At 42.2% G+C, this 25,962-nt stretch overlaps 1 protein-coding gene across 9 annotated transcripts in view; it reads left to right on the top strand.

The window, feature by feature from the left end:
* The first annotated feature begins 3,170 nt into the window (after positions 1-3,170).
* LOC130538617 (protein shisa-6) overlaps positions 3,171-25,962 on the top strand; it is an 88,431-nt gene continuing 65,639 nt past the window's right edge. For 5 of the 9 annotated variants that reach the window (XM_057056421.1, XM_057056437.1, XM_057056413.1 and 2 more), the window contains exons 1-3: positions 3,316-4,398; positions 5,955-6,115; positions 13,147-13,248. In XM_057056421.1, the coding sequence (XP_056912401.1) occupies positions 3,875-4,398; positions 5,955-6,115; positions 13,147-13,248 (787 nt within the window). In that variant the 5' untranslated portion in view covers positions 3,316-3,874. Of the gene's footprint in view, positions 3,234-3,314; positions 4,399-5,954; positions 6,116-13,146; positions 13,249-25,962 lie in introns of those variants that run through there. The other 4 variants (XM_057056455.1, XM_057056445.1, XM_057056395.1 and 1 more) reach the window with 3 other exon arrangements.

Genomic DNA, 25,962 nt, shown 5'->3' with positions numbered 1-25,962 from the left:
TTCAGGAAGAAACGCTCCACCCCAGACTCTCCCCGGCATTCCGTCCTGTACAGATCCCGATAATATGTCACTGCCCGCTGGCGAATCTCGATAGGGTCCTCTAGCACCTGTCCATTGTTGGCCCTCAGGGAGTGTATCATCCTCCTTTGGCCATTCTTCCGTTCCAGGCCAAAGAAAAAGTGAGAGGGGGCATCCATCTGGGCGATGTGCTGGAATCTTGAGCGAACCAGAGCGCCCTGAGCAGCCACACCCAGCAGTTCAGCTAAAGCTGATGATTTAGACTTGAGAAGCTGAATATGCTCTCTTTTTCCTGTGGATTCTGCCAAAAGTTGGAGCTCCACGATTTCTCTCTCCAGGTCTCTCATGGACCTGGCCATGTCCCTGCTGGCATTGAGGGTGTACTGCAGACAAAACTGCTTGATATGGACCTTCCCAACATCCCACCACTGCTGGATGGAGCTGTAGCTGTCTTTTGTCATTTGAACATTGCTCCACAGGGTTTTGAAGGCTTCCTTAAAAAAGTTATCCTGCAACAGGTGGGTGTTAAAGTGCCAATATGCACTTGCACACTTTGCATTCCTTATATGAACAACACAACTTAAGAGAGAATGATCAGAGAGACCAACCGGGCTGATAAACACCCTCGTAACTATATTTATATGGTGCCTGAAGAAATAGAAACGATCCAACCTGGCCAGAGAGAGCTGGTTCCCCCTGGAGTGGGTCCAGGTGAATTGACTCTGACCCGGATGGAAATACCGCCATACATCACACAACTCACGAGCCTGCACCAGCTTTGTGAGGGCGCTTTTGGATGGCAGATGAGGTTCCGGGTGGTTCCTGTCCAGCAGGGGGTTCTCCATGCAATTAAAATCTCCGCCCAGGAACAGAAACTCATTGTTGTTACAACCTGCGACAACCTTCTCTATCTCATTTAACAAAAGCAGCCTGTCCAACCCAGCAGTGGGAGCATACACATTCACAAAAACAAGCTTAACATTTTCAAATACAGCGGTTATTTTTAACAATCTACCTGGTACAGGTTCCTCTACAACCGAGGAGAGAGGTACAAAGTCTCTGGAGAAAAGGATCCCCACCCCCCCACTGTTGCTGCTCCTATGGCTAAGAAAGAGCTGCCCTGCCCATTCCCTTCTCCAGTCAGGCTCATTGTCCGGGGTGCTGTGGGTCTCCTGAAGAAAGGTCACGCTCAGTCGTTTGCTGGTGATGAGGGCAAACACTGAGGCTCTTTTTGTGTCCTCCCGAGCACCATTAATGTTCAGAGTTCCTACCCTGATATCTGCCATGATGAGGTTGCATGACAACACAGAGGGAACGTGTAAGGCCTAGTCGGCGCCCTCAAGACTAGACCGAACCTTCTGCAGCAGTTTTTTGAGGCGGTATATCTCCTGGTCAGTAAAAGAGGGCTCGCCGAGGCTCCCAGCCCTCATGAGGTGCCTGACGGACTCCTGAAATAGCTGGAGGTCCGGGAAGTAGTCCCCCGCCTGTACCGACCTCATCCCCTTTGTGTTCTTGAGGAAGGACCTAATCTTTGAGAGAGAGTAATGATGATGTGTCTCCACCCGAAAGTCATCACTATCATTAAAGGTCTCCTGCATGTCCTGTGAAACGTTGCTTTCCTGTGTATCTAACAAAGCGTTTTGTGCACTTTGTGTGTCCATTGGGGTGCTTTGTGCGTCCTGTGAGTTGTGTGTGTCCAGTGAGCTGTGTGTGTGAGGTGAGTCAATTATAACCTGTGTGCTGTGGTGGGGAGGTTGTGTGTTGCGACCTTACCATGACCTGCCCATCCTGCAGGCCAGGTGCGTCCACCGCCGGCCCAAAAGCAGGAGACACCTGTTCTTCGGTGGACAGTCTCTTTATCTTATCATTTTTTGCCTTCGTATCTGTGTTTTTTCTTTTGATCGACACATTGAGGCCGTTCTCCTCCACGACAGCATCCACCATCTCTAGGACAGTCTCAGCCACTCTTATGGCCGTCTGCTCCACGAGCTCCCTGGTGGTACGCTCACTCCCCAGTTCTAGGTGGTCTCCCTGCAGCCCTGCTGGCTCTTCCGCCTCCACGGTCGTGCCTGCCATTGTGCCCTGGTGTGTCCCAGTGACTCTCTGTCTGTGTTGTCCGTAAGCGCGATCTTACCTGTATCACCCTGCGGGGGCTCGCTGTGCCCGTCATGCGGTGCGGCGCTGCACTGACAGGCGGGTCGGCTGGCTGGCGAGCCTCCGCGCCCTTCGGGCACGACCGGATCAGGTGGCCCTCCTCCCCACAACAAAGACATTTCTGAGAGTCGGTGGTGACAAACACAGTATAATCGTAATCATCCACCCTGAAACGAAGACTCAGCCGGAGCTCCTCCACATTATTGTTCAGGACCATGGATACTTGCCGTCTAAACGACACGACATGCCTCAGCAGCGGGGACTTGGTCCCGAGAGGAATTAGCCTCATCGGGGACACTATGCGCCCGTGCCTGCTGAGCTCCCGCAACAACATGTCATTCTTAAAAAACGGAGGGACGTTGGACACCACCACCTTCTTTACCGGGTTCGACAGGGGAAGCACCGGCGTCAGTTCACCATTAATTACCACCCCCGTCGTCACCAGCTGATCGGCTTTGTCCGTGTTGTCCACAAACACCACCACCATTTTACTCATTCTGGACGCGGACTTCACACTTCCGTGCCCCACAATGTCCCCCACAGCCAGCGCGCACTCCTCCACGGACACACCGGTCGGCGGAGAGAGTTTGACGCCGTGTCTGCGGGTAAGTTTATCAAACGCGAAGGCTCCCGGCGCCGCTGCCATGACGGGCACGGCGGCCGTGGCCACCAAACAATTTAACCAAAAACAGTGAATCAACGCTCGAAACAGCAGAGAAGTGCTCCCCAAAGTGAATAAACACCACGAGGTGTGACAATAAAGATTAGAATATAGAGAATGTTTTGAAAAAACGTGGAAATCTGTCTCTCACTCACCACCCTCACGCTCAGAGAGAGAGAGAGAGAGAGAGAGAGAGAGAGAGAGAGAGAGAGAGAGAGAGAGAGAGAGAGAGAGAGAGAGAGAGAGAGAGAGAGAGAGAGAGAGAGAGAGAGAGAGAGAGAGAGAGGAGAGAGAGAGAGAGAGAGAGAGAGAGAGAGAGAGAGAGAGAGAGAGAGAGAGAGAGACTCGTGACTTTCAGAGACCCAGGCAGAGCAACTCCCCAACGGTTATCCTGACTGAGGTAGGCCAGCTACATTCAACTCACATTACATAAATATATGAAGGAAAAGGAAATGTCCTTGTTGACTCAAAAAGAGGGTGAATAGACTGAATTGCTGAGTGCAGAATTGCAATGAAATAATACAGCAGGAATACATGACTGTGTTTGTAAGCTGAATAGAAATGAGATGAAATCGAATGGTTTTTTACGTCTAAAATCTGTCAAGTTGAATGGACGCCTGCCTCTTAGTTTAATGACGCCATTGTGACGTGATGTTAATACCTAACGAGCTATTAATGGGTTTATCCAGGTGAACTTTGGCTGAAACAGAGAACAAGCAGAACCGCTCCTAGAATCAGCACGACGGACAGCGACACTGCTAGGCGGAGGAGCCCGCACCGCCCGGCCAGCCGTCTCTCGCCCTCCGATGAGGATATGCTGCCTTCCTGCTGCTGCTGATGGGTCGCTTTGGGCTTTTATAGAGCGTCCATTGCGTAATAACAGCCGATGAATGCCCTTAGCAGAGTCGAATTTAGCATGACGGTGACACCGGAGCGGGCAGGGAGATACTTAGTGGCGAAACTAAGACAAGACTAACCCCCCGCGTGTTTCACTATAGTTTAAGTGCAGTGAAGATACGACTCGAATAGTTCCGCGCTGCCATGGAGACAAAGTACCTCCTGCTACTGATCTATCTGGACATTCTGTGCGTCATGGGTGCTGCTATCAGCGGCAAAAAGTCCAAACAGGGGGGAAGAAAGGATCTCAAACCCACCATAGTCCCGACTGTCGTCCCGCACAAGACCCCGCTGCCGCCCTCCCCCAGCAACCATGATGTTTGCCTGGGCTACTACGACGTGAGCGGCCAGTACGATAAAATGTTCGAGTGTAACAATACGGACCACCGGTACTGCTGCGGTACGTGCTACTTGCGCTTCTGCTGCGAGTACAAGAAGGACCGGCTGGAACAGAAAGCGTGTAAGAACTATCAGACCCCGGTCTGGGTGGTGACAGCCGCCCCATCGCCTATTCCGACCGGTGATACCTACGACCCGAGCATGGACCAGACTAACACGGCGGTCTATATCGCCTGTGGGATCATTGCCTTTATCATCGTGTTGGGAGTCTCAGCCAAAGTCGCGTATGACAAAGCCACGGAGCCACCCCAGGAAATGAATATTCACAGGTAAGCAAGCCTTTAAAGACCCCGATTCACACACTAACAGGCATGGCATATATTATGAGACCAAGATTTATAGACAAGTTTGACTCTTTCTTTGGCTGTAAAACCAAGAAAGACTTGGAAACAAATAGTAAATGCTAAATGATAGTAAATGCTCAGAGAGACCAGTTCTTGGACCCAGGTTTCTCAAATAAAGCAGATCGGTCAACACATTTTCACATTAATGCTGTTAAAGGGAGATCACAATGTGTTTAATATGATCCAAACATAGCTCCTGCCAATTTGTAAAGGGTAGATATTTATTCTTCTTAGGATCATAATATCAAAAGTTATTTAATTTTAATTGTCTTACCTACTTTGGTATTCTTTCTTGATCTGAGAAAAGGGATCCCATATTTTTTTTCCACCTTTATCATGATTTATGTCACAATTCATGTTTGTAAGCTTTGTGCCACTTTGATTGCTATTTCCTAAGAAAGTGTTTTACTAAGAAAGAAGATTAATATATACACAGAATACACAGGTGGGGGTCAGGGTGCTTTCCTATAACCTCAGAAGCTCTAGCATAGAAATCAGGTTGATAATCTGTTTTATATAATTTACAGATTGTTCTATAGAGTACGTTCAGATTAGATCCTATCAGATCCTGAATCTGAACAGAAATGTACAGGATTTACAGGATAGCCAATTGAGGTGGTGGAAGTCTGATGTGTAGAGTTTATTTGTGGGAAAGATATTTATATTCATAATATCTATATTCAAGCATATTTACTTTCATGTTTGTTAGCTCATCCTGCATAAATTAAAAAGTAAAAATAAAAATGTCATCTTTTATTTCTATATAGTGCCCATAAGGCACCCAAAAGGTTAGCTATGTTAAGATCTGCCACTGACTCCATTTCACCAACTCAACTGGTTTCAGCCTCCTCCAGAGGCTTCACCATAGCAGTGTTATGACACATTGTGGTCTATTTGTGAACATTGCTGACACACATTATTTCCTCAAGATACTTGAGCAATGTTAAGATGGTAAATAATGGATAGTGTTAACATTGGAGCAGTATCAACAGGTCGTTTGACATGTATGCGCCCGTGCACAATAAATAGCGGGGATAGAGGGTAGATGAGGAGTGGGGCTAAATTTTAAAAGCTTGATGTCCTTAATGTTTTTGTCATGCAAAAGCCTTGAGATGAGGCAATACTGCAACAGTAATCTGTTCCTGTCTTTTAAAAGCAGTGCCAGGAAAAGGAAACACATACCTTTTGAACTTTTTTCATTGTAATTGCTGCTTTCTCCTTCCCATCCCACTCAAGGGCTTCATCCTTCCATATGCACCTGGTGGGTTCTAAAAAACATACTCAGCCCAATTAGTCATGTGCCCAAAACAATGATTATAATGACCAGAACTGAGTCACCCATAAAATCACAATACCGTCCCAACAATAATGAATCATTTGGAACAGAGCTGAAACAAAGATCTATCACAATTTTAACATTCAATCCCACTGCACAGAGCTAGCGAAGCAAAACGACTCAGTGTAATTCTGTGGTTTCCCAGGGCGCTTGCAGACATCCTGAGGCAACAAGGCCCTATCCCCATATCGCAGTATGACTGCGAGAACTTTGCAGCGATGAATGGCTCACCAAAAGACAACACACCTGCCAGAACTTCATCAAAGAACCACTACACCCCTGTGCACACCTCCAAATCCAACCATGGTAAGAGCTCTTTCATCAAACTCTCTGTTTGCTTGCCACTGTTCCTGCCTCAGTTTGTATGAGCAAAGAACAAAAAACTACTAGCAGAAATAATAATTGGTTGGTATGGTAAAGTGGTTCTGCAGTGCCTGATAGGTGAGAAGTGATGACCTCTCAGTCGCTCTTTGGCATGATTTAAGACCTCCGCTCCAGGAAACAGACAGGGAAAATAAATCAGTGATTATGGCTGAACACTGGAAAGACTGTGTTATCAGATTGGCATTGGAAAAGGCACAGATGGAAAATAATGAAAAAATACAAAGGATTTACACTGTAGAAAATATTATTCTTATTATCTTATCATTCTTCTTCTTATTATTATTATTGTTGTTGTTGTTATACCAAGAAGAAACGACAATGCTGATTACTTTAATGACTGATGCACAAGTAAGCTTAAGTTACTTCTGTTTTCTTTGCATTAAAAATGTATCTACCATCATCATTTGGATTAGATGTATTTTTACTAGGTTCTCTTTATAGGATCATTTGGAATCTGAAACATGACAGAAGTCCCTTCCTCTGAAAATACAAGGCAAATACCCCTCTGCATGTATTTGTTGTGTGTGGGATTTGAGCTCCACGAAAGTAAAAAATATTGATTCCTTGTAGATAAAAAATTATACTGTCTTGGGCCTGCCTAAATGTGGCCTCTTCTCACCAATTTGCCATCAGTCAACTATTTCCTGTAGTTCTGGGTTCGCAGTGACCAAAAGGTGTGGTCATTTACTTAAACTCCTTGCCAATCAGCTGCTACAGAAAAAGGTGTTTAATGGTCACTTGGCTTGCCACACGGCAGACACAGCTGAGGCAAAAGCTGTACGTGCTTTGCTTGTATTTCATTTCTAATCTGTAAAGGTCGGCCTCACATCATCAGCTTAAGTGGTCTGGGTTTTTTCCTGCTTACATAAAATCTTTGATTCAGAGTGATATAGCTCAGTCTGCCCCAGCTAAAAACACACACGTGCGCGCGCACGCACATACACACACTCCCTCCAATCACAGACCATAGTAGTCCTAATGGGGCTGGACATGAAAGGTGCAGAAAGCTCAGGCGGAAAGCATGGCTAATGTGCACATACAATTTGGGAGTTCCAACCTGTGTTATGAAATACTTTGAGGCGCCACTGAAAAGGGATGAAGAGTACACTCATATTCATCTGTACTTAAACAGGCATTAACAGCACAGTGAACCATGGCTCTTCAGCTGCAGTCACCTCAAGTAATTACATTTCTTGAAATGATGACAAAATAGGCTACTTGCCCTGTCTCCTTTTCATACATTTCATGCATAGTACACCAAGTTATAACAAAAGTTACCAAATACTCTGAACCGCACAGTTTTTTGTTGCAGGTACTACTTTCAAACAGTTGTACTGTGTTCAGTGTCTTGCATGCAGTCATTTAAATTTGTGTCACATTTAAACTACCAATGTCTGTTCTACCCAGAGTTTCTGGAGTATCTTTCCCACTTCATCAAGTACACTTACAACAAATATAACAACTAGCATTTAAGGATTGATTTTTAGTGCTTTCTAACATCTTTCAAGACTTCTGTGTAAAAAAAAAGGTAAGTTGGACTTTTTCTCCAGGAGGGTAAAAATGAACATGAACATAGTGATTGTGCCCCGGTGTCCTTGTTATGTTTATTTTGCTTTTTTAAAAAGCAAAGGGGGTTTGGGGTCATCAGATTATCTTTTTTTTGGTTCAGGCGCAAACACAAAGCGCCCACTGGAGCAAAAACAGACGAAGACAAAAAGGCCTTATGGGACTTTGCCTTTGGTCAAAGTAAACAATAAACATGTCTGTGTGTAATGAATTTGGCTCCTGGTTTACATCTCCCTTCCTAATAAATCTGATTTATTTACTACAGACTATATTTTGCCTTTTTTTCTTTGTGAGTATTGCTTAGCTTTCTCTTTACACAGCAAAGAATAGAATTCTACATCTCCATTCAGCCTCAGATTACTTGACAGAAATTCTATACAATACCTCTACAACTAAAAAGGTCAATCAAACAGGGTAACTGACTACAGATTAATGATAATTCATGATTAATCGTTCCTCTTGGAAAGGTTGAAAATAGACAGGGTAATAGTTTAAGATTTACATAATGAAGCTTTAATCTCAGCTGCTGTAGATAATCAGATGTCGTACAATAAATAATTAATATACAGCATGTAGCCATTTACCCAGCCTTGACATGACCTTCAGTTATTTCTATTGTTCCTCTTCTCCAAGCATTATCAAAATCAAAAGTTCACTCCACCAGTCATAACAATTGCTCAATGAACAGATGAGTCATATGCCAATAAATCTTTTATTTGTTGTTAAGAAGGTGGAAATATATCTTGCACGGATACCCAAATATTTCTAGTTTGGGCATGATAATGACTCTATTTGGGATTAAAGATGATGTCATCACATGACAGTGAATAAAAAGGATGTCCTTTTTATCCACAACAATGTGCCCAATGCAATTTCTTGCTTTGTTTAATTTATTGCAGTGAATTCATGAAATAAAACCAAAAACACACACTAAATTTTGTTATACTTAAACATTTTAAGCTTTTCTTTCTCACTTTCTGGTTTGGAGACAGTATCATTAAGGTCATAACGAACATTTTTAAAACTAATGTAATGTTTTAATTAAAAAAAAACATGAGGACGGACAAAGCTGAATGTCCCCATCTGCACTGCTGGCTAAAACATAATCACAGCAAGAGGATTTTCTTTGCCCGTGATGAAGTTTAAGCAACGTGTGAGCTTACCATGGCCATATCATCATTTAATATTTTTAATTTTTCCACATTTTTCCACCTTTATAGGTAATTTTGTTGTACAGATGTCAAGAAAAGAGGAAGAATATGTAGAATCATTCTGGATTATTTAAGGATTACCACAGTGAGTGGTGGAGCCACCTACAAATCACAAATGTAACAAATGTTTACAATGCTTGACTTGCAGCTGCTGTTATGATGGGAACAGCTGTGTGTCTGCAGCAACTGGAATTGCAGGGAGACAGGAATGAGTTTAGAGTGCACTGATATGTGGGTATTTAATCCACATTTATTTTTCGTTGCTTTTTTCGACAACTGCCCTTTAGCTGTGCCTGAAGATACGGCTCCATGTTTAATTTAATGGTGATCATGGAAAAAAAGACAAGTTCTTTCTATTTTATAATTTGTAAGAACATAATCGATGAGCTGCACTTGATCAATTCATCTTAGTTTTGTGTTTTCATACCTGCCCCTGAAAAATGTTAGCTACTGCTTTTTAAGGAAATTATGTCTTTTCACTGCCACATTGTAGGCCCACCTGACCTAAAACATTCAAGATCTAAATGAATTGTTAACATCCAGATTTATTTCTCAAAATTTTGACTTTTGGACTTCAGTGATTGATTAGATCAATGAGTCACTTGGTCTTTGACATGATCACTAGTTTTCTTATGTTAGGTCAGATGGACCTTTGACACGAGTGACTACTGTGACATGTTTATGATCTTTTTTCCTTTATATATTTTCCTCACACAAACCATGTTTGAATTCTATTATTATTTACAGTGAGAGTCGAGTCAATCCAAAGACCACACAGATGTTATATTAAAAGTCTATACTTTGTTATCTATAATTTTATTTTCCAGTGCATTTTTCAAAATTTCAAATAATTTTTAAAATGTCATTATTATAGACTGTGACTTGTAACTTGTTAATAAGAACGGAGCCAAAACACTTGTCTCCACAATAACTGCAGAATATCACAACTTGGGAGCAGTCTTTAGTGAGCAGCATGCTCTCTCTCTGCCACCTCATCGCCCTTATGACTGCGGCATCGACCTCCTCCCAGGAGCTTCTCTGCCTTCGAGTTGGCTATACAACATCTCATAGCCAGAGCAGGAAGCTATGGAAAGGTACATCAGTGAGTTCTTGGCAACTGGCCTAATCCGCCCTTTCTGCTTCCCTGTGGGAGCGGGGTTCTTTTTTGTTTAGTAGAAAGATGGCTCCCTTCGACCCTCTATTGATTATCAAGCTCTGAATGACATCACTTCCAAGAACAAGCACCTGTTACCCCTCATCGATGTGGCGAATTGGTCCTCTCCACAAGGCTCGGGTCTTTTCTCAGCTTGACCTTCGCAATGCTTACCATCTGGTTTAGATACCTCAAGGTGAAGAATGGAAGACAGCGTTTAACACACCCTTGGGCCACTTTGAGTATCTGGTCATGCCTTTTGGTCTTACCAATGCCCCAGCCGTGTCCCAGTCTCTGGTTAATGATGTCCTTCGCGACATGCTAAATGAGTTCCTCTTCGTTTATCTTGATGACATCCTCATTTTTTCTGAAATGAAGGAGGAACATGTAGAGAATGTCTGCCTAGTTCTCCAGCGCCTCTTAGAGAACAAGCTTTTCATTAAGGCAGAGGAATGTGACTTCCACAGCACTTCCATTGCCTTCCTGAGATTCATTGTTGGACAGGGATAACTTTCACCTGATCCTGCCAAGGTGAGTGCAGTGGCGGATTGGCCCACCCCAGCTTCCCACAAATGGCTCTAGCGGTTCTTGGGGTTTGCAAATTTCTGTCGGCACTTCAATCACAATTATAGTAAAGATGTTGCTCCCCTCACCAAGCTAACTTCCTCACTAAGGTTTTTTCAGTGGTCCCATGAAGATGAGGCAGCTTTCAGTCACTTGAAAACCCTGTTTTCCTCCGCGCCGATTCTGTCTCACCCAGACCCCAGCTGAAGGGGGATGCTTCGGACATTGGTGTCAGCGCTGTTCTCTCCCAACAGGACCCAGCTGATCAGAAGCTCCATTCTTGTGCCTTCTACAGTCGACGACTGACGCTGGCTGAGGTAAATTACGATGTTGGGAACAGAGAGCTGCTTGCAGTCATGCTTGCCTTGCAGGAGTGGAGACAATGGCTGGAGGGTTCTTCCCACCCGTTTGTAGTGTGGACCGACCATAAAAACCTGCCATACGTTTGAAACACAGAGGTTGAACTTCCGGCAAGCACGATGGGTGCTTTTCCTTGACCGTTTTTAAATTCTCCCTCACTTAACACCCAGGTTCCCATAATGTCAAGCCAGAAGCCTTGTCTCGCCAGTTTTCCCTAGATCCCTCCAGTTCAGAGCTAGGCCCCATCCTGTCCCTATCCTGCATTGTTGTTGCTGCTTCATGGCAGGTGGACAGAGGGTCCTAGAGACAAAGCAATTGACTCCAGAACCTGGGGGCGGCCCACCTAACCGACTCTTTGTTCAGAGTTCTGGACATCCTGGTCAATCTTCCAGATTTCCCTGCCACCCTGGTCTCTCACGGACTCTGCACTTCCTTAGGCAGCGCTTCTGGTGGCCTTCCATGGCTCGAGATGCCAAGGCTTTCATAACAGCCTGTCAAGTTTGTGCCCGTGGAAAGTCCTTCCACCAACCTCTGGCTGGCCGCCTCAATCCAATAGACACCTCTCGGTGCCCCTGGTCACACATCGCTGTGGACTTTGTCACTGGTCTTCCCCCATCAGATAGGAATAATGCCATCCTCATCGTGGTGGATAGTTTTTCCAAGGGTGTCCACTTCATTCCTCTCAAAAAACTCCCTTCCACAGCAGAGACTAGGGATCTTCTGGTCCAACTTGTTTTTTGTCTCCATGGTTTCCCTACAGATATTGTGTCAGACCGATGACCCCAATTTACATCCCAAGTCTGGAGAGCTTTCTGCACTGCTCTGGGAGCCTTGGTGAGCCTCTCATCTGGATATCATCCGCAGTCCAATGGTCAAGCGGAGAGGACCAGAGTTTGGAGAGTGCCCTCAGGTGTGGGGTTGCTGAAATCCTGCTTCCTGGAGTTTGTTTCTACCCTGGGTGGAGTATGCCCATAACTCGCTGGTCTCTGCTGCCAATGGATTGTTGCCCTTCATGGCTTCCCTGGGATACCAACCACTATTTTTTGAATTACAGGAGTATGAAGTGGCCATGCCCTCTGTCCGGGCCAACCTCTGTCATATTTCTCGGGTTAAGCCAGTCACTGGATCAGATCTGGTTCCTCTGTCCGAACCCCTGCCTCTCCCTCGTGTTATTGATGGTAGCCCAGCCTACACAGTTCAGCATATCCTGGACGTCCGCTGGCATGGACGTGGCTTACAATTCCTGGTGGACTGGGCAGGGTACAGTCGGGAGGAGCGGACATGGATTCCCAGGCATTACATCTTGCATAACAGTCTCCTGCATTATTTTTACAGGGACGATCCTGGCAAGCCTGGTAGGGTGCCAGGAGGTGACCATTGAGGGGAAGGTACTGACAGGGTCCTGGGTGTTTGTTTTGGTTTCTTTGGTGTGTTTTCCGTGTCTTTGTCCTCTGTTCTGCCTCCGGGGGGGGGGCGTGGTGGAGCCTCTTTCTCACAGCTGGCATTGGTGACAGCAACATCTGCTGTTAATCGACCGGGGTTCCTGTTCACCACTGTGGTGTTCCGTCAGTTTTATGCTTCACTCAGGGTCACCACGCCTCCCTACTTTCATGAAGAATTGGGCAGGATCTTTTCCCCGTGCTAAGTGGGTTTTTTCTCCTCGCAGTGTTTGAGGCTTCTTTCATTTAAAATAAACTTTTTTGAGACTGAGTTGGCTGTTTCCTGTCTGCATTTGGGTCCTGTTCGAACTAAACCGTAACAGAATAGGTCTTTATGTTCATGCAAAAGTGACTGAATTTTAAGTATAATGGGAGTATTGTGGTTAAGTACTGTGGTTATGTGACACATTGGCACAATAAATATCATAAGGAGGACAAAGTTAATAAGAACAGAGCCAAAACACAATCTCCTCAAAAGACAGAGTCTTTACTTCTCTAAAATAAAACCTTTACTTCTAAGACCATACAAATGATTAGTAAATTAATGTGTAAAATAACTGGATAGTGGATTTATTTGAAATTTAACAAGTCTCTATTGCTCAATTTTTTTTTCCTTTTTTAACTGACATTGTGTGTGTGTATGCATATGTTCTTGAACAGGTCTTCACTATGGAAAGGAGAATATCAGGAGTAGTGGAGGTGCCAATCATCATAACTTCATCTCCTCTGGCTTTGTGACACTGGGACGAGGTCTTCCGAAAGGTAAAACCACTCTTTTCCTATTCCCTCTCTCTGTATAGAATAGAATAAAATTATTCCTTATCTTCTCCCCACAAATGAACAGTGAACTGAAAGCTTGTAACACATTTGATAGACAGAATGTTCTCATGTTAAGCTTCCTCCTTGAACAATACACACCAATACTTGTTTCTGAAGCGAACTTGCACAATCATGTTGATCGAAAATCAGAGTGAAAAAGGTCCACACACACACATAGGTGCACATATGCAGCCATTAGTCAGTTGAGGGTAAAGTATTCCTACTGGGTAATACAGATTACGTATTCAACTATATTGTCCAGGCTCTGGTGATTTATTCCATTTCCCTCTAGCAATGACGACCTTGCAGAGCTTGTCTGGTAGATGTTGTGCATGTCTGGGGCAAGCTCTTTTGCGTGATGCTGATTTGAAATGCCTGTCTGGAAGCTTAATAGTAGCTTCAGTATAGCTCTTCCTCTATTCGTCCCCTCAGATTTCCTGATCTTCTACCTTATCACAGATAGCTCAGAACCTGCTGTCAAGTTCAGAAATACAAGTTAGCATTAGTACTAACCTTGCTTGTGAGGAACTTGCAGGGGTCTTTCTACTTTTACCTCTAATGAGGAGCCATTTATGTATATAATTGTAATGCAATTAAATATATTCCTGTCTGTATGAGCTGCAACATAACTACATTCCTGCTACTTCTCTGTCTCAGCTTTGCCAGAACAATAGCACAAGGATTGAGTGAGTGTTATGAATCAACACAGCCAGCACCATGTTTGCTAGTAGCTTTTGATACCTCTGCTGCTGCTGAAAAAAGGGAAAGTGTCAGATTAGGATCTTCAAAACATCTGCTGACTGTAGAATTTGGTACAAATAAAAACGGGATTATGGGAAACGTGTTCAGTAAGTCTTGGTTCTAGTATTCTTTCTTTTGACACTTGTATGCATGAAATTCTGACTCATGCACAAAGGCAGGTATTACTGAGGAATGAGTCTGAAAATCAATGAAATGCAGCCGTGACGTGTGACCATAGTTTGGTGTTATTGTTAGTGATTGACCAGAGAACAGTCACCTCATAGTACAGAAGAAACTGAAGAATTTAAAGATCTCACATCCATGTCTTTGTTCAAGAGCCATTTAAATGTATACATGCAACTCATCTCAAAAAAAGGCAAAAAGCCAACTAGAAATTTGTGTATGGTTACTCATAAAAGTGGGACAGTGTAACACTACTCCTCTTCCATCAAAAATGTAAAATCATTATTAAAAATTATACCCTTTAAACCCTTTATCAGACAAAATAACATGTAAAATAGCATTCCACCACTGCTTTCCAAAAAAAAAAAAACATTCTTTTCGAGGGCAGCTTTTAAATGGAGGATTCAGATTCACCAGCAGTTAAAAACATGTCAATAAAGTAAAAAGAGTTGTCTTGTAAATCCTTTTGGAAGACTGCTTACTTGTTAATTAAAGGGTGAGCTGTACCACTGTGTGTTGCAATGCAGCCCTTGGGAAGGACATGTAAGGTCACAGCAGCTGGATGTATAACATCTGTGTAGCAGGGTACAAAACAACCTAGTGGTGAACTCCAAAAGGGAATTGCCTCAATTGCTGGGATGGAAAATCTCCAATCCAACCTCTGGAGCTTGCAGCTTGAGAGTTGTTTTTTCTAATGTACCTGATGCTGACATTCCCCTTAGCTCAATTGTGTGCTATAACACTTCAACCCCTGTTCTAGTTTGACTAAAACACCTTTCAAAAGCACAATTGTTTGCCCCAGAGTTCAGACTTTCAGTTTGTGTCCTCATTTCACATTTCAACAAATTCAAGTGGTTTGCAATAAACTGAGACAATGCAAACAAAATAAAAATCTGACCTGCCCTTAGCAACCCGCTAATTTGTCATTATTTGATGTGTGCCAAGCCATACTATCAAACCGCATATGGTGGCATTATGAGCTGAGCAATAAAACCCTCGATAGACTTGTAAACTGACGTTTTTTTGTCTGGATATTGTCAACTTTTGTCCTTGCTGAATGTCATGCCCACTCAACTCTGACTTCTGCACTTTATTAGGGGTTTCTTGTTGTGAATGATTATACTATACTACTCTCACCATCTGAAACTGGTGAAGACTTATACATTCAAAGGTTTTTTGAACATTTTGCAGCTTCTAAGTCTTAGATGTAAGATTTTTCTAAAGATCAAATCAACCTTTATTTATATAGCATCTGTTACAATAAAAATTGTTTCTAGGCGCTTTACAGAATCCCAAGGCCTGACCCCCAACAATCAACAGTGGCAAGGAAAAACTTCCCTTTAACAGGAAGAAACCTTGAGCAGGACCGGGCTCATGTCGGGGGACCCTCCTGCTGATGATCGGCTGGGTAGAGAGAGAGGAGAAGGGGGGCGGACAGGTAGAGGATAGAATAAGCAGAGATCATAGAAATACATTAATAATACAAGATGCTGGATTAAGAGTAGAGTGGGTCAGCAGGGTCCGAGGTCGGCAGGCCAGCATACAGCTATAAAGGCGGCTAAACCTGTAGATGGATACGGGGGGAGGGGGGTTTGGCAGAGAAACTATACAAAAAATAAAATCATCAATAATTTACTCGGAGAGGAGAGGAGAGGCAGTCATGACCCAACAGGGTGATAGAGGTCTTTCAGGTGATCATGATTCTGGACCCTGGCAGCCTCGGCCTATAGCAGCATAACTAAGATGTTAACCTGATAATTAGATGAACCTCTACGTATGAGAATTTGTCTGTCTAGGATAATAACTGGAACTACAGAATCAATGATAATAAGCTTTTTCAAAGAGCTAGGTTTTAAGTCTAATCCTAAAAGTAGAGATGGAGTCAGCCTCCCATACCTGGACATGGAGCTGGTTCCACAGCAGGAGGGGCTGGTGGCTAAATGCTTGGCCCCCCGTTCTACCCTTAGAGACTCTGGGGGCCACAAGTAAACCAGCATTCTGAGAGTGGAGCGGTCTTTTGAGATGAAGGTGTCACTAGCTCTTCCAGGTAGGATGGAGCTAGGCCTCTGAGGATCTTATAGGTCAGAAGAAGAATTTTAAAAATTATTCTAAATTGAATGGGACTCCAGTAGAGTTATGTGATCTCTTTTTTCATACCTGTCAGAACTCTAGCTGAGGCATTTTGGATAAACTGGGCATGTACAAGGTGAAAAGGATTGGTCCAAGTACAGAACCTTGTGGAACTCCATGGCTAACCCTACTGTTTGAAGAGGGAACACCATGAGCAAACTGGTATCTATCAGATAAATACGATCTAAACAAGTCTAGTGTTGTCCCTTTAATCCCAATCATATGTTCCAATCTCTGTAACAGGATGCTGTGAACTGTATCAAAGCTGCACTGAGGTCCAGCAGAACCAGCATAGAAACCAGTCTATGATCTGAAGCTATAAGAAGATCATTAGTAACTTTAATAAGTGCTGTTTCTGTGTTGTGGTGAGCTCTAAAGCCTGACTGAAACATCTCAAACAGGCTGTTTCTCTGCAGGTGCTCCAGTAACTGAGTCACCACCACCTTAAGAATTTTAGAGATAACAGGAAGGATAGATATAGGCCTATAATTTCCAAACACATCGGGATCTAGTCATGGTTTTTTAAGCAACGGTTTAATCACTGCCACCTTGTAGAACCGGGGTACATAACCTGTCACTAAAGAACAATTGATCTGGTCCAGGATAGAACTGCCTATCATTGGTAAGACATCCTTCAACAGGTGTGTTGGGATTGGATCTAAAAGACAGGTGGTGGACTTGGATTTCTGAATTAGCGAAGACGCCTCAGAGAATTATATAGGGGTGAAGGAGTTTAAGGGCTCGTTGGAGACCCTGTATATTCCCACAGTCAGCACATCTGGTGATGGTCCAGTGTTTGGGATGGCCTGGTTTTTCTCTGATAGCTAGAGCTTTATCAATGAAGAGGCTCAGGAAGTCTTCACCACTAAGTAAAGAAAAGATACGTGGATCTAAAATGCTGTGATTCTTGGTTAATTTGGCCAGTGTTAAAAGGAAATCTGGGGTTATTCTGGTTGTCTTCAATTAAAGAAGTAAAATAGTTTTAACCTTACCTTTTTGTAAGCTGCAAGACAGTTTGTCCAGGCTAAATGGTAGGTATCTATTTTACAAGAATACCACTTCTATTGTAGTGTTGGCACTTTCTGCTTGAGGGTCCTAATGTGTGAATTATACCAGGGGCACACCTCCTCTGATTTACTATTTTCTTTTTCAGGGGGGAAACAGAATAAAGCGTGATTCTCAGTGAGGTTGGTGCACCTTTAGCAACAGAGTCGACCTTGGCAAGCTGTCTGTGTAGATTCTCAATCATCCAGGTCATTGACATAGAAGACTACCTTGGCAAGGCTAACATGATTGATCCCTGGAGAAGCACATGGTGGTCCTGGGATTAGCATCGGGATCGCTTCCTTAAACTTAGCTACAGCATTATCTGAAAGACATTTTCAATAGTAAGACTGTGTTCTGAACATAGAAGAATCCTTAATCATAAATGTAAACATGATCAAAGAATGATCTGACAGGAGTGGGTTCTGAGGGAACACTGACACATGTTCTACCTCCATACTGTAAATCAGAACTAGATCAAGGGTGTGGTTGAAGCTATGAGTTGGTTGATTTATCTGTTGAAGAAAAAAACAACTATCTCAAGTAATGAAATGAAACCATTTCTAAAGCTGTAATTTATAACATCTACATGGATGTTAAAGTCACCAATAATGACTTTATCTGCACCGAGGACCAAGTCAGATAAGAAGTCAGAGAACTCAGACAACATTTTATTTCAAACAAAATTCCTCAAATATATGGGGTTTCTGCAGGTATTTCTGTTTCATATCACAGTCCAATGGGTGCATTTTAGGCAACTGGAGACTCTTAATTGCTCCATGGAGTGAGTGGATGAATTTAGGCTTTATTGAGCTGACATGCTTCCATGGTCTGTTCCAATTTCTCACAGATGAACTATGGAATAAGGCCCATGGTTATAAGATCTTGATATGCGCAAAAGAGATCTCATAATAACAATGAGATGTTCTTTTGTTTCATTATTTCCTTGACTGAAAGTCTGTTTCAAAGACTGTTCAGGTCAGTTTGGGTGTTTTTACATTATAGTTGCAATATTTCTTGGACTCTCTTGAATGTAGTCATAGGCAGTGAAGCCAGTCATTATGTCTTTTGAGAGGATTTTACAGCGCAACCAGGCAGGGTCATTTTGTTTGTTCCACGCTAAACTGTGTTTTGCACACAGCTGCTCAGCTCACTCCTATCCTCTCAGCCATTGGTCCACATAAATATTCAGCCTCAGACATCCCTCTGCTCCTGCTCTTTGCTGTCCTTTTGTCCAAAGTATGGAGGAAAGAAGATTAAGGTTGCTATCAAACTGAGACTAGCAATTCAGTTTTTCAGCACTGTATAATGTCATTTTTTAAAAATGTATTCAAACCATCCATTATCAACATTGTCACAGCACATGCATTTGTTTGGATTGGATACTTTTGTAGTTGTTTTGGGCAGCAGAATTTGCCTGATATTTTATCATAGTATGTTTTGTGATCATATGTGAAGAGTTATTTCTTGATTTGTAGTAATTTTTGCCTCCATTTATCATGCTGCTGGAGTTTTGGTATGGAAACATCAATGTGCAGAAATGTAAATCACTATACTTTTATCTCAAGGTGAGCTGGCAAAGGTCAAATTCAGGCAAAGTCTGTATGTAGTTCAGGCTTATAAAGATCATTTTTGAATTTCCTTTTTGTCACAAAACTTTGACAGACTTTATTGTTCACTCAGTGCGAGTCCCAGTGTTGTAAATCACTGCTCTCTCTGTTGCTACTCTTCTTCCTGTATCACCTTGATTGATTGAATTTTTCTCTACCCAGACTGGCTTGACAGCCAGCATGCTAATGTGACAGTGTAGTATAAATGTGGTTTACAATGCATTTGGTTGAATGCATACATTTTAATATTTTCCATGTCACTCTATTTGATATGAGACACACCAGAAGCATAAACAGTGGTGATTACTTCAGACAAAGGCTTCATCCTTGACTTGAGAATTTTACTTCTTTAACTTGCTAAACAGAACTTTTATTTCAGCTTGTCTGAGGAAGTAAATTTAGATTTCAGGCAGGCAATCATTATCTTTTTTCATTCAGTAATTTGTGTCTGGTATGAGTATGTGAATGAGTTGAATATGGTGCTGGACTTGCAGAATTAGTTGTAGATGTTGTCACAGGACTTCTGTTTATGGTGCAATGTTGGCACATTAGGGACTCAAAATCAGGCATTTCTTCTGCAGCAATTTGTGCAACAGTACAATTTGAAGACACTCAAGTAGTAAAGAAACTGTACACTGTCATTTGGTATCACAGTTACGGGCTAACAGCTTCAATGTCCAAAACTTACCTAGGTTTTTAGCTATATTAACTACTTTCCCATTTAAAAAAAATCCCATTATTATTTTAATCTGCAGGTCAACATGCAGCATTTTCTATTAGGTGTAATGTTCAACTAGCGCAAACAGGATAGCATCACCAAACAAAGCAGTCACTTCACACTTTTCACTCATGACTCATTGATGCTTTTTGCATTTTGCTCTGAGGTCCCACCTACAGTTGCATTAATTAAACTTTAAAACATTTCTAATTTCTTGTAAACTTGTGTTCTGTTTTTAAAAATTGATTTTGGTTCTCCTAATATTTTCTGCCTTTCACCCCAAACCTCAAAGTTATTAAATTTATAGAATAGAATTTAACTTTTTTTTGTGGAGTTCATCTGTGAGACACAGCAAAATCTGTTATCTATCTTCTGAAAGTACAGTGGTCACAAACCCTGTTCATTTCATCACTAATGGTCAGAAAATTGCTTAAATAAATGTAAACTAAAAGCTGCTTGCTTTCCACAGCTTTTTAACTTGCATGTGATGACAGAATTCTAGTTTTTCTTAATGCTTAACAAATGTTTATAACATTTCCAAAAAATAATACATAATTCTAACTATAAGTAAGTATAAGCACAAGCAATATATACTTAACAGCATAACATAATATGTAAAATACTGACTCATGGAATCCAAATATACATTTTTAATATTAAATTATATTTTCATGCAACACTGACAGGAAAATAAAGATAATGTAGACAGTGAATATATATATATATATATATATATATATATATATATATATATATATATATATTAATATAAAAAAACAGTATTTAATCCAACTGGTCTATTAACTTGTCAAACACTTTTGCCCATCATATAAAATCAAATCACTAATATCTTCTGAATGTAGATTAATTCTGATACTTTTTGTGGAAATCTTCCTTATTTTATTGAGGAGCCCTCCTAACTCTGTTTGGAGGGGGTGAGGGGGGCATGAAGAGAGCCATCATTTTTAGTATTTTAGTATTCTAGGATGTCAGTTAGGTGGATGACAGCATCATGCCATCTGTGGATTAAAACTCTTTTGAAATATTATAATACTATTGGTTATTGTCCGCAAGAGAAGTCCTTCAGAGCCAAACTGAGTGATTATATAAAGTTCTTGTGTTGTTGAAAGAGGAGAATACAAGATTTCTATCCTCTAAAGTTTCACTGAAGAAAAATAATCTCTTCCAAACCGATTCGAATGCTATAGTATTTAAAATATTCCCTGAATATGTGTGGACCACTCCATGTCCCTCACCAACATGTCAGCAGATGAAACATCCTCGTTTACAAAGAGATATGGGTACAGATCTGAGCAGTCAATCTGCTTAAAAGAACAATTCAAACCATTTTCAATCAAAGATCCATTATTTTCCTTAAAAGAAAACTATTGTATATTCATAATGGCAGGTGATGCAATAATGGGTTTTTTGTAATTAATCTCATTTTAAAAAATCCTAAAAGTACATAATAATGAGTAACTGGATAGCCACTTTGAGTCATTGTGATTGACCAGAAAAATGAAAGCATTGTAACTCATATTATGTTAAGGGTCAGTTTGACCTGTTTCAGATTTTGTGTTGTCCAAAGTGCTGGCTATCCTTTTTTTCTTTTTTTTTCATGAAATTTGGTGACTTTTCCTCATTTAGGGTCATGAACAGGTGTGCAAAATCTGGATACGTTGGTGTGTCTGTGCAGTGCTTAGATATGTTGATGATGTTGCAGGTCAATTTGACCGGGACATGTTAATAGGGGTGTGTGTAATGTAATGAGTAAAATGCACAAAGATGCATCTCTGAGCATTAGAGAAGACAAGAAGCCACAAATGATCCTGGACAAAGTAACAGCAACATACAGCTGCCAGCGCAAGACTGCCCATTGGCCTTTGTTGATTTTTTTTTTTTTCCGCCACATTTTGGACATGTCTGCTTATAATGCCTATGTCATGTGGACTGAAATCAACCAGCAATGGAATTCCAACAAATTGTACAGACTTTGGCTTTTCCTGGAAGAACTCAGCAAAACGCTTGACACTCAAACGAGCCAGGCCAGCTCGATCCCCAGTGGCTGCAGCCATGATTGAAAAGGTCAAGCTCAGGACACCCAACCAACCTCCAGTGGACACAGGTGGGAAAAGAAAGGAAAATATGCCAGGTCTGTCCCTCCAGAGAGGACAGTAAAACAAGTACCTCTTGTATGAAATGCAAGAATTACATCTGCAGAAGGCACACAGTAACACTCTGACCATCATGGAGAACAGTGAAACTGTTGAACATTCAAGATTTACTTTATTCATCCCCGTAGGGAAATTGAATTGTAGTAGCAGCCTACACATGGAGGAATATAACTGTATTTACAAAGTATAGAAATAGAATAAATAAGATTAGAATGTGGACAAGAATAAATTATAAGAATATTTACATAAATATAGAATAATATAGAAATAAAATTACAACATAAACATTAAACAATTATTGTGATTGAAGGGTTTGGACCTGAGCTGATGCATAAGTCCAGTCAAGAGAGCTCAGCTCTGACAGAGAGGGATAAATTATACAGTTTGATGGCGGACGGCAGGAATGACTTCCTGTACCGTTCCTTAGAGCAGTGAGGCTGCAGGAGTCTGTTGCTGAAGCTGCTTCTCAGTTTGTCCACTTTGTTATGGAGGGGGTGGGAGGGATTGTCTACCATTGTCCAACCATCCCGTCCCTCACCACCTCGTCCAAGTTTGCAAGATTACAGCCAACAACAGACCCTGCCTTTTTAATGAGTTTGTTGAGTCTGTTGGCATCCTTAGCTTTAATGCCTGCTCCCCAGCACACTACAGCAAAGAAGATGATGCTAGCCATGACAGACTGATAGAACATGTGGTGCAAACACTGAAGGACCTGAGTCTCCTGAGGAAATAGATTCTGCTCATGGCCTTCTTGTAGACAGCATCAGTGTTTGTGGACCACTCCAATTTATTGTCCAGCTGAACACCCAGGAACTTGTAAAATGGGACTATTTCCACATCTTTCCCACTAATGCAGACCGGGGAGGGTGGGGACTTGCTTTTACTGAAATCCACCACCATCTCCTTTGTCTTGGTCATGTTGAGCTGCAGGTAGTCCTCCCTGCTCCACCTAACTCTCCACAAGGTCCCTGCATTCCTCCTCTTATCCATTCTCCACACATCCGACTATGACTGTGTCATCCGAGTACTTCTGGAGGTGACATGACTCAGAGTGATACTGGAAGTCAGCTGTGTAGGTGGTGAACAGAAAGGGGGACAGCACAGTTCCTTGAGGAGCCCCAGTGTTGCTCATCAGGGGGTCAGACACACAGCTCCGCAGTCTCACAAACTGTGGTCGACTTGTCAGGTAGTCCTCAATCCAAGAGACAAGGGGAGCATCCATCTGCATGTTCTCCAACTTAGCCCTCAGCAGTCTTGGCTGGATGGTGTTGAAGGCAGAAGAGAAGTCAAAGAACATGACTCGATGTAATTTTTTTTCCCAACATAATATGAGGCTTAAGTGGTTTACTATTCAAATAAATATAATATAAAGGTGATAAAGTGATTTTTTTTTCTTGATAGCCAGTCAAAAATGTAAAACGATGCAATGCCTTTTAAATCTCACAAATTATGTACATTAAACACCAGCTGTAGTGTTTAGAGGTGGCTTTTCTTTGAGGCAAATTTTTTATTATTTATTTTGAATTTTTTTGCTGTTTTTTTTAGTGTAGTGTTCTCCAACCAGTATGAGCTCATAAGTCATATCAAAAAGGCTATATGTTCCGCACAAATATACTTACATTTAGAACTAAAGTATGAGCGGATGGAAGATCACCATTGTCACTGAAAGTACAATATACTAAGCAAAAATTAGTTGACTGAATACCCTCAGCAGCTGGTCCACTCCGTATATAAAAACATGACATTGTTATATGAACAGCCAATGTCCTTCACAGAGCAGCTCCGAGTGATGAAGCAGCTATTATATATATAAAAAAAGACAATCTAAGGTCATTTTAAGCATATTTCTCTGAGTATTTTTGAAAGAAGGCTACACAGACCTCAAGGAGCATCATACGTACCTTTCTGCAAGGAAAATTCCCGCTCTCATCTGTAATCTATTATTCATAGCAAAGAGGAAGAGCCTGGGGAAGGCAGATAGCTTGGTTATATTTTTGTGCATCTAGCCACCTCATTATGCAGAGGCCATTGTGTGTGAAAACAAATAGATTGTCTTTTGTTGTATAAAAGGAGGCAAGAATTTGTTTTCTGTACAGAATTTGAATGCACACTTGCTATTTAGAGCCCACAGCTACAACTACCCACCACATTGTGCAGACCATGATGAACAGGACGGATCAAATTAAAATTTATCCAGAGATCCATCACAGAATATATTTCCAGCAGATGAAAATTTTAAAAAGACAAATTAGACTGTGCATTTTCAGTTTGGTATTGATTTGTTTTGTCACATTTTTTAAATGTCATCATTTCAGTGTTTACATTTATAACAAGAATTTAATGTTAACACAGCAGTGTGCCTTTTAAAAAAAAAGATTACTTTGGCTTTTTATATTTGTACCTAAGAAATAATTTATATCTGGCAACCTGGGATTGGAACAGCTGGTCGAACACCAGACCAGCAAAGCAGAAATTGGGCAAACATAAAAACTTGCAGTTTGCTGTGTTGCTGCGCTGATCCATGTTCAGCCATGCATCTTGTATCATCCCTACATCCGTGTACATAAATATTTATGGCAAAAACTAACTTTGCTGACTGTACAGGACTCTGCCTGTACAGCAGCCATGGCGGATAAATTGTCTGATGTGCTAATCAGTTAATCAAATCAAATCAAATCAATCTTTATTTATATAGCATCTTATACAATCACAATTGTTTCAAAGCGCTTTCCAGAATCCCAGGGCCTAACCCCAGACAAGTAACAGTGGCAAGGAAAAACTCCCCTTTAACAGGAAAAAACCTTGAGCAGGACCAGGCTCATGCAGGGGGACCCTCCTGCTGATGGCCGGCTGGGTTAATCATTATCAATATTCAGTCCTTAATAATTTACTGAACAATTCACTAATTTGTCATTCAGATGATAATCTATTAATAGCCAAAGTCTGCTTGTTGCTATTAGTCAATTAGGAGAGTTAGTCTAATTTGTTAAACTGGTCAGAACAAAGTTTTCATTGTGCATTTTAATTGCTGCAAACTAACAAAGACAAGCAAAGTCAGTATGACTGAGCCAGGCAGCTTTTCCAAGGCTTAGAATTTCACAGCACATCTTCTTCTTCTTGGGTTGACCATCGATCCGATGATGTCAGTGCAGTCATCTCTGGTGACTTCGAAGGTGGCTGATTAGCCCAATTCTGGAGCCACACACTCTGGGACAGTTGGGACATGAGAAAGACGCCGTGGGTGGGGCTGTTGCTGCTTCCTTCCTTCTTTGCCTGGCTGCTGCGACTTTGCCTCTTCTGTGGTCCTCGAAGGATTTGCAGCCCTTCTTGACTGCGGCGCGCCATCTGACTCTGTTTTGGGCCTGGGCTTCTAGCTGTGCTGGAGGGATGCCACAGTACTTTAGGCTGTCCTTGATGCAGTCTTTGTACCGCTTCTTGGGGCGCCCAGTGTTTCTCTGCCCCTGGGAGAGGACGCCGTAGAAGACCTGACGGGGAAGGCGCGTGGTGTCCATTCTGATCAGGTGGCCTGACCAGCGGAGTTGGGCTTTCATAATCATGGTCTCGATACTTACAAGGCCAGCTCTGTCCAAGACCGCCAGGTTGGTCACTCTATCCTGCCATTTGATGTGCATTATTGACCGCAGGGACCTCATGTGGAATCGTTCCAACTGTTTTATGTACTTCCTGTATGTTGTCCAGGTCTCACAGCCGTAAAGAAGGCTGGTGAGCACAACAGCTTTGTAGACTTTAATTTTAGTCTCCAGTTTGATGTTTTTGTTATTTATCACACGGGTTCTGAGTCGACCAAGGGACTGGCTGGCTTTGCTGATACGCTGAGCTATCTCCTTGTCTAGAGAGCCATCACAGGAAATAGTGCTTCCGAGGTACTTGAATTGCTCAACCACCTTCAGCTCAGTTCCCTCGATGGATACATTGGGGGGCGGTGCGCTGGTGCCTGGTGCTGGTTGGTGCATGACCTCCGTCTTACTGAGGCTGATCATCAGGCCAAACAATCGAGCTGCTTCTGCAAATCTGTCGACGATAATTTGGAGGTCAG

Source organism: Takifugu flavidus, chromosome 1, assembly GCF_003711565.1.
Source record: "Takifugu flavidus isolate HTHZ2018 chromosome 1, ASM371156v2, whole genome shotgun sequence".
Classification (NCBI taxonomy): domain Eukaryota; kingdom Metazoa; phylum Chordata; class Actinopteri; order Tetraodontiformes; family Tetraodontidae; genus Takifugu; species Takifugu flavidus.
The sequence above is the reverse complement of the archived record's forward strand: the minus strand, read 5'-3'. Positions and strand labels throughout refer to the sequence as shown.